Source organism: Acomys russatus, chromosome 3 (genome assembly GCF_903995435.1).
Source record: "Acomys russatus chromosome 3, mAcoRus1.1, whole genome shotgun sequence".
NCBI lineage: Eukaryota > Metazoa > Chordata > Mammalia > Rodentia > Muridae > Acomys > Acomys russatus.
In genome coordinates, this window is record NC_067139.1 from 30,070,881 (window position 1) to 30,080,595 (window position 9,715).

Sequence of the window (9,715 nt, forward strand, 5' to 3'; positions counted from 1 at the left end):
GCTTTGTCTGCTGCCTACTTTGTCTGACTCGGCTCTGTATTTAAGTATCGTATGTGGGTAAATCTGAATTTTAGAATTTGGGGGAAAACAAAAAGACCTTACAGATGATCTAATCCAGATATCAATTGTACCAATGAAGGAACTTAAGAGGCAAAAGTGCTCTACAGATGGCTAGCTCAGAGATACAGGTTGTATCCGCAGCAGTGCTAGGCACCACCCGGAACTCTCACTTCGGCACAGTGCACACCTAACCACGGGTCCCCCACTGGGAATACCAAAGACCTGAAACAGGAAACTGGGGCCCATGAGCCTGGAAAAAAGAGCCTCAGCCTCCTCACAACATAGCATCCAGCAAGTTCACGGTACCCAGGAGACTTCACTGATTCCTTCCACCTTCTCCTCAATTCAAGGAAGAACAGACACTGAGGGTTTTAATCAGGCACACCTGGCGGGAGAGCCCTTGGGTTGTAAAACTGGGCTTAAAGCTTAGCTTGTTAAACTAATAGTTTGCAACAGTGGCTACCCATGAGAAGCAAGCGTCAAGTTCCTGAGTTAAGAGCAGTGCAATTTAATTGGGCTTTTTTTTTTTTTTTTAATTGAAGATAGTTTTGAAGCTGTTAATTTTCTTGGAACATTCGACTGGTTTATCAATGACTCTGAGCAATTACCCAGTCTCATGGTAACAAGATATCATTCCTGGATTCAATCAAATGAAGGGCCTTGGAGCGCTGACTCTCAGATTCTGGAGCCCAGATGCTATTGGAGTAAGTTGGCCACAAAAGGCCAATACTTGAGAGCTGGGGTAAGAAGGAATCAGGGTTATTCAAGAGCTGGTGATCTTGAGAAGAAAGCAGCTCGGTGTGAAAGCTCCATCTTGGGGGCTGATGGAGCAATAAGAGCTTGTGTGGGGAGAGAAAGGAAGACGATTTACTTGTGGAGATTCAGGAAGCTTTGAGGTCATAACCCAGCCCCTGGCGCCGGCCGCACTCCCTCTGTCAGGAACTCTGCCATGCCTTCCTTGCCACACGGACGGAGACCTTCAGAAACCGTTACACAACATAAACATCTTCTCCCTTAGGCTGTCCGTGCCAGGCATTTTGTTCATAGCAACGACACAGGGGTGGTTAATACAAAGTGCTTGGAGAGCCAGCTCTTCAGCTTGAATAAGCCCGAGTTGACCATGACTCAAAGGCCAGTATTTGGGAGACTTAAATTGGTCTGAAAGAATCAGGCTTATTTCAGGGCTGGTAAACTTGCCCTGAGTTCTGTTGAGTCTAAAGAAAGAGTAGCTGCTAACATTTTCACCGTTTAGGTGGGGCTTCTATTTAGAACTTAGAATTGATGGTGCTGGGCCAAAGAGGACAGAAGGATCCGGGAGGGATGACAATATCCAAGCAAGGCAAAAGGAGTGATTATCTCAAGAGAAGGGCTACACGGACCATCCGCTTTCCCTTCTGAATCTCACATCGACAAATACAAGAATTACTTTTTCCAAATGAAATTTTAGAGAAACATATGAAAACCTGAACTCTGCGTGTGCTACTATCTTGTTGCCAGGTGTTGATGCCTGAAATGTTTCATATTGTGACCTTCTTCTGAAAGCCTGTTGATGAATCTCATAGGTCAACCCATTTGTCTATTTGTTTAAAATTATTTTGAAGTGTATTTTTGGGAGAAGGTTCTTGTGTAACTCCTCATCTCCCTGCCTCCAAGTCCAGAGCCCTGGGATTATAGCATGCACCACCACTCCTCCTAAGTCAGTTCTAGATTGTTGAAAACTGCGTACACACGTTAGCACATTTCCCTACTGACTGCTTTGCTGTCCAGCTCTCGTTAATTTCTTATTTTGTTGAGGTTCAAAGTGATCTGAGTGTTTCTATGTGTCCTGGTCATTTCTCAGCTATTTTGTTTCCTGTGCTGAGAATGTTCTGGAGACAGCTTTAAATTCTAAACACACAAACACCGTCTCTGCTCTGGTTCCCCAGAAGACCTGGAGAAAGGCAACATGAATGTGAGGAGCCTTGATGTCTCTGGGATGCCCACCATTGCAGTTAACTTATTTCTGTAAGTTTTCTTTAAGGTACGAGTCCATGGCATGTGTAATTTTTACTACCAGTTGAAAACAATCCTCCAAGTTTTCCATTTATCTCTCAATTTTGCCAGAAGCGGCTAACTGGTAGAATAATACACTAGCCAGCTGGTATCATTCGGATTGTCTTAGGGCCTTAAAAAAAAAAAAAGAAAGAAAGAAAAGAAAAAAGTCCAACAGGAGTATGTCTCTTAAATTAGCAGGGATAAAACAATTTCTTAATGAAATGTTTGCAATACAAACACAAAAATATGATTAAAAGAGGTTTCCTTCCCTAGCACTTTGTCCTAAGCACAACTAAGGCTTGTCATAACAGTAGTGGAAAGCTGTCACAGCCACGGTGTGCAATTTTAGCCTTTACCTGTGCTCTTGCTTCCAGTTTTCTAGTTGTACTTTAAGCAGAAAGGGGGGCTAACCAAAGCTTTTAGTAATAAATAATCACACCAGCGGAGAGAGTTTACAAAGTGCGTTCTGTGTGCTGGGAATGAAGCAGGTAAGCACTGAAAACAAAGACCACATCTACATCCTGCCCCACAGAAGCCAGAGACCAGAGAGGTAAGGCTGCAGATGTGTCTGACAGGAGGGATGAAAACAAACAAAATGATGAGCTCTGTGTGTGTGTGTGTGTGTGTGTGTTTAGTATCCTCAGAGAAATTCCACAACAAACAAACAAGAGGCTATTTTTAAAAATACACCAAAAGAAAGGGGATCTTGGAAATTATGTAATTGCAGAAAAGAAAAAAAAAAAATAAGCCTAACTTTTGGAAGACAAGTGGAAGAATCTCCCAGCAGGCAGTGCGGCACACTCAGCGCTGTGGAAGCAGAAAGAACATGAAGGAGTTCAAGCCAACTGGGCTTCATGGTCCAAGCCAGCCTGGGCTGTTACACAGCAAGAACGTCTCACAAACAAAACAAAGAGAGGGTAGGGGAACGGTCCAGGAGAAGCAGTGTAAAAATTAAAAAATAAATATCAGAGCCTACAATCTTAATAAAGCTGTGTTTTGTTACAAATTATATGTTTGTGACTCATTAGTGAGTTGTCGGGGGGGGGGGGGGGGGGGGGGGGGGGGGGGAGCTCAGAAAGTCCCAACCACCATTTTTAAATGAATTAGAAGAGAAATAAAATGGCCATTGCACATTAAGAGTATACTTACATGAACCCTTATAATACATGTTTATACACACACATTCAAATTATAAATTTAGTCTGAAGTGTCACCACAATAAAATTGGGTGGGGAGCAGTAGGGATTGAACCCAATTTGTGGCTTCACAAATGCTAAGCAAATGCTCTACCACTGGGCCACATACCTAGCCATTATTTAGGGGGGGGGTTGTTTTTGTTTTTGTTTCAAGACGGGGTTTCTCTGTGTAGTCTTGACTGTCCTGGACTCACTTTGTAGACCAGGCTGGCCTGAAACTCACAGAGATCTGCGTGTTCTGCCTCCCTGAGTACTGGGATTACAGGCACGCACCACCACACCTGGTTTATTTAGGTTGTTTTATTGGTGGAATCTCACCTTAGACCAGCCTGGCGGGGGCTCACTCTGTAATCCTCAACTGCCTGGAATGCAAGGTGATTCTTCCTTTGCATCCTAGGTGCTGGGATCAGTTAAGAACCACCATCCCCAGTTCCTCCAAATCATTTTAAAATCACTTTATGCCAGATAATAATTGCTTTTAGTCTTCCTTCTAAAAGACTTAGACTAAGATTACCATGTCTATAATCCCAGCACTCGGGAGGCAGAGGCAGGCAGAGCTCTGTAAGTTCGAGGCCAGCCTGGTCTACAAAGTGAGTCCAGGACAGGCAAGGCTACACAGAATAACCTTGTCTCAAAAAACAAAAACAAAGAAACAACAACAAAAATGAGACTTCAACGAACCTTTATTTTGAAACAAATTAGAAATGCCGGCAGCTAATGAAAATATTCCACTGTCAAGCTCCTTCAAACTCCAGTATCATGTAGGAAGACTATGCTCTCCTTCCTGTACTAGTAAAACCTAAACTTTACCATGTACCCTAATAACCAACTCAGTAATAAAGCCAGAGAGAGAGGTACCAACACACAATAGACCAAACCTCCGGCCCACAACCTGATTTCATAACGTGGCATGCCGCTCACTCTTAGCGTCTATCTTGCTAATTAATACTTTAATTTTCTTGAACAGAGGAACCATTCTAGAAACATCCGTGATACGATGTGTAAACTGGAAAACACACTGCAGTGGTGCAGTAGCATTCTGCCTAGGCCTCCTCCATATATTTTCCATGGTCCACTGTGTGTGTGCAAGGTGAAAAGAATGGGTATACAAAATGAACAACTTCAATGCCTCTTGCTAAGTAAGAGCCTGTACTCTACCCAGAATGCTTTTTTTCTTTCTTTCTTTCTTTTTGTTTGTGTTTGTTTGTTTGTTTGTTTGTTTGAAAATGGATTTCTCAGTCCACGGCCTTACCACGCTGAACATGCCCAATCTCATCTGAAAATGGATTTCTCTGTGTAATAGCCCTGGCTGTCCTTGAACTTGCTCTATGATCAGGTTGGCCTGAAACTCACAGAGATCCTCCTGCCTAAACGTGTATGCCACCATGCCTGGTTTTTGTTGTTGTTTGGTTTTTTATTTTGTTTTGTTTTTGTTTTTTGACAGAATCTCATCATTAGCCCTGGATAGCCTAGGACTCACTATATAAACCACGCTAGCCTCAGGGTCTAAAGATTCACACACACACACCCTTCCGCCTCTGGTTTCCAAGGGCTGGGATTAAAGGCCCAGATAGTATACCCTTTTCCTCCTGGACTAGGAATAGATATGAACTTCACTGTGATGTATAATTTCCAATTTACTGACATAAAATTGTAACAATACCTCCTAAGGAACATAAGTTTATCATATTATTTTACTGATATATAAGAATCAGATCCATGTCACAAAGATCTGTATCTTTAAAAAAAAAAAAAAAACATTACTGTCATCCAGGATAGAGAGAAAGCAAAAAATATTTATTTTAATATATATAAGCAAGATACATGCTTCTCTGTGTATATACAGATATATTCCTATACCTTCAGAAAACTGAATAATAAATAAATGAGGAAAGAACCAGATGTGGTGACACAGGCCTGTAACCCAGCACTTGGAAAACACAGGCAAGAGGGTTCAGAGTTCAAAGACAGCCTCCACTACTTAGCATGTTCAAGGCTAGCATGAGCTACATGAGATCTTGTCACATAAAAACCAAAGAAATAAAATAAGTAAGGAAAGAGGGTAGGAAGGGATGCTGCCCGCAGGGGTGAGAAGACAACCCTGCCTGACGTATTCCATTCATATGGACAAACCTGGAGCTGTCATTCACTCTGTACCCAGGGCTAACTGCCTGGTCACTACATCCCACTCCTCACCCCACATTCCTACACAAAGAATTGCCTGGAAGTAATCTGTGGCTGGAATGTTTTCACTTTCCTTAACAAAAGACTTTGACCTCATCTTGCAAAGTGAACCTGCATCTGAGCAGCCTGAAGCCAGCTGCCTCAGCAGACTACCTACCCTGAGCGGCAGCTACAGCCTTTCATGCTTTTGTCACATAGCAGCTATCATGTGCCAGGTGCTGTGTGGAGCCTTGGGCACAAGGGGAACCAGCACAAGGCGCCTGCCTTCAGGGAGCGCACAGCCTCCAGCAAAACAGAAGTGGGGAGTTTACAAACAATACAGTGTACACAAAGGCAAAGATACACCTCTGCAATTACTATGGTGCATTTAAAATATTTTTTCCTTTTTCTTCCCACAATTCTCAAAGGTGAGGGCCCCTGGCATAAGTGCTCGTCTGCAGCTGTCCTTGGTTCCAGTGGGTCAAGCCTGGTACTGGCAGAAAACTTTGTAAGTGTGGCCCTGATAACAACGCTGTGGCATTACAAGAAACAAGTCGTATAGGTCTTAGCGTTGTAGACTGACGAACTGTAGGCTGGCCAGCAATTAGCCTGGACCTGTGCAGTGTTATAATGCTGGAATTTCAGCCTCAAAACAAACCCTTCTCAGACCCTTAGTCTGAGAAGTTCTCTGATCTTTTGGTCATTAATAATGCAGTCCCATAAAAGAAGATATGAAAGAAAGTGAAGCCTGTTTCTTTTCCTAAAAGTCAATGTCTTTATCTCCCTTATTCTTACTGGTAACACTGAAAACTTTGACCCAGTAACTAACTCTGAGCTTCTATGAATGCGTGGGTAATCTTTTGTAACCTCAGAAACCACTACTTCTCAATCTGACAAGCTGCCAGTATTTATTTAAGGACCTCTCACTTTTCAAACCTGGGAATTCCCAGAAGGTTGCATTACACTCTCGGTATTCCACCCACTCACCCTTGTCTTGCTCTGAGCTCTATCCAAAATAACGATTGACACAAATGAATTGCAAATATACCATAAAGCACAGTTGTGATTACCCAGCCACAGCCCAAGGGAAGAATTGTTTCTATTTTTAAAGGCGCTGTTGCTTTAAGGGGAAGTTCCTCGAAGAAATATGAAACCAAGCTGCAGAGTGGACATCAAAATGTACTTGGTGTCTTCCTTCCTGCAACAACCGACCATCATCCTAACCTGAGCGGAGAAGCTTTGTGTGGACTTCTCGGGTCTAGAAACTGAACAGCCAGTAAGGACATGGGCAGACCCAGAAAGGGCCCATCAGCCACACAGTCGCACCTGTCTGCCCAGAACAAGAGATCACCCCACAGTTCAGCTGGCTTCTTACAGCTTCAGATAAGGGTCTACCCAAGTCAGTATGCCAGTAGATACATGTCCAGGCCCCAATCCACAGATCCTAACTTAAAAAATCTAACCCAGTGGCCCTAAGAATGACCAAGTCAGATCATAGCATTTACCACCAACTATGCAGAGTTATCAATTCTCTTCAAGGCTTCCCTTCATTCAACAGTAGACAACAGTAGCATCATCAGGGTTTAGGAATGGCGACAAGAGCTGGTGACAGTGGTTAGGAACACATGCCTAGCGTGCCTACCAATCTTGGCTCCATCCCCACCACCTCAGAGTGAATGAGCACGCATACTCTCACACACATACATACATACACACACACACACACACACACACACACAGCTACAAGTATTAAAAGAAAAGGGAAGGGTGATACGTCGATACCAAGCCAGGGAAACCGAAGCCTTGGCTTCCTAAGAGAAGCTAAACAGTCCACCTGTTTCCCAGGCTGCCTTAAAGAACTGAAGCCAAAGAAGTGGTCTTCTGAAATAATATTATAAAGATCCAGTTTTGAAAGGAAAAAAAAAAAAAAAAAAGCAGTGACATGACATAGGCATCTATTTAATCTGTAAATAGTTTGCTCAACAGATCTACTTGTGCCACCATAAAATATACCATCTACACTGCTATCCATACTTCTAAAAACACTGTAAAGGATTTTAACGTGTCTAAAAAATACTGTCCAAAGATACATCCACTTCTATAAAAGTAAAATAACTTAGCCATTAAATGTCACTATAAGAATCTGCTAGGAGCCGGGCGTGGTGGCGCATGCCTTTAATCTCAGCACTCGGGAGGCAGAGGCAGGAGGATCACTGTGAGTTCAAGGCCAGCCTGGTCTACAAAGTGAGTCCAGGACAGCCAAGGCTACACAGAGAGACCCCGTCTCAGAAAAAAAAAATCTACTAGGAAATGCAGAATGTTTTGCAAAGGGAATGGAACACTCTAGGTTCAACGCAAAAAGGTTAGAATGCCCAGTCTTATCCCTCACAACAATCCCACCCCCAAATTTAGCAAGGCTGACCTGCCATGGGCCTTGATTGTAGAAGGAAGCAGCTGCCACAGTTAGCAATAAAGTAGCAAACCCCACTTCACAGTCTGTCTTCAGGGAAACTCTAAAGAGCGGAATCCACGCGTTATGTGTAGCTCATCAGTCAACAGGTGACATTCAGGGACCAACTCATACTCATTTCCAAGCTGACTGTGAATCTCAGTTTTCTTTTCTATTTTTACGAGCTCCTACAAAGCCATACCGAATGAATCCCAACTAATTCCTTCTCAGGGGCTTACTAGAAAATGTCAAATATTCAGATTATTTTGGGGGCATTTTCCCCTACCACTGCATGGAACACAGCAGAATTAATAAGGATCCCACAGTTACGACTTTTCAAATGCAAATGCCTTGCCATCTAGAAAATGCAACCCCTTTTAGACGTCCCCCATCCCAGTGTCTAAATAGCTCCAGGTCAGGGCTCTATTTGTTTCCTTCCAAAGCAAAATTCCCGCATTACTTCTCTGGACACCATCCCAACTCACCACTTCCAACAACCTAAAGATTTTAAACGATTAGGCCATGAACTAAGTAAGGTGTTTGCTTTATAGGCTCCCAGCACCCATTTCGCATACAACATCCCTAAGCAGTTCCGCTAAAGGGGACAAACAGGACAGCGTTAAGAATCGCGGGAGCTGGACTCCATCAATAAAGGCCTTGGGTTGGTCATTTGCACACTTCAGACACCGGCTTATCTATCTGTAAAATGTGGCCTGAGCTACACATTTCCAGGGCTCCATCCGGTCCCTTCACGTTCTAGGAGCTTGGAAACCGGAGTACTGACTCTGGCCAGGGTTCCCTGCCTGGGAGACAGCGCTCTGGATAAGAGGGGACAAGTAGAGGTGGGCACGGAGAGAGAAGGGGACCCTGCACTTGCAAGCGCTTCCCATATGAGCTTGGGACAAACTTAAAAGCCACCATCGCTAACAATGGGAGAGCGCGCTCGGGTTTTCCGGGCTCAAACTTGGCAGGAGCCGGCGGGGTGGGATTTACCTTTCTCCCTGCTTGGTGTTGGAAGGAGGAGGGTGCAGGACCGTCTGGTTCCCTTCCATCTCCACCACGCACTTGGTGTTCAGTTCCAGCTCTGAAAGCACAGGGGCAGGGCGATGTTGCAAAGTGGAGCATCCGTGTCCGCAGCCGGCGCGCGTGGCTCGGTACGGACAAGCAGGGAGACGGCGCCCCGGGCACAGAGTGGCCGCGGCCAGAGCCTGGGCGCCGCCTCCACCCGGAGCCACTCCGAGCCACCCGGTGTCCCCGACCCCCGCCGCCCTACAGTTTGCAAAGTTGCCCCCCACCCCCACCCCCGCCCTCAGCCGGAGCAGAAATGCAAAGAAAGCTGGGGAAAGCTGCTCACCTCTTCGGTTCATGGGCCGGACCCGGACGGCAACTTTTACCTTCGTATCCGACATGTTGGCGGCGCCCTGCTCCGCCCGACGCGGCCCCTTCAAGCGCCGCGCCGCCGCAGCCGCAGCCGCAGCCGCGCGCCCCTCGAGCGCGGCCGCCGCCGCTCCGCCGAGAGCTCCGAGACGCAGCGCCGAGGCGCGCGGGCCATCCCGGGGGAGCGCGACGCGGGGTACGGCCGGGCCCGGGGAGGGGCGGGCGCGGGGCGGGGCGGGGCGCGGCGTCAGGAGGAGGCCGCGGGCCCAGGCGCCGCTCTAGCCGCTCGAGCCGGGCCGTGCGCGCAGCACCGCGGCCCCTCGCGGCCGCCGCGGGCCGGGCAGCGTCGCCATCTTCCGCTCCGGGGGCCGCGCCCGGGATGTAAGGCCGCTGCAAACTGGGAGCTGGGAGCCGAGGAGGGACGATTTACAAAGGC

General features: G+C 46.2%; 1 protein-coding gene across 2 annotated transcripts in view; it reads right to left on the reverse strand.

Moving 5' to 3' along the window:
* Positions 1-9,375, reverse strand: part of Kif13a (kinesin family member 13A) — a 179,727-nt gene extending 170,352 nt beyond the window's left edge. For both annotated transcript variants that reach the window (XM_051170912.1, XM_051170909.1), the window contains exons 1-2: positions 9,257-9,375; positions 8,896-8,986 (exon numbers count right to left, since the gene is read on the reverse strand). In XM_051170912.1, the coding sequence (XP_051026869.1) occupies positions 8,896-8,986; positions 9,257-9,311 (146 nt within the window). In that variant the 5' untranslated portion in view covers positions 9,312-9,375. The remainder of the gene's footprint in view (positions 1-8,895; positions 8,987-9,256) is intronic.
* Between the last annotated feature and the right edge of the window lie 340 nt (positions 9,376-9,715).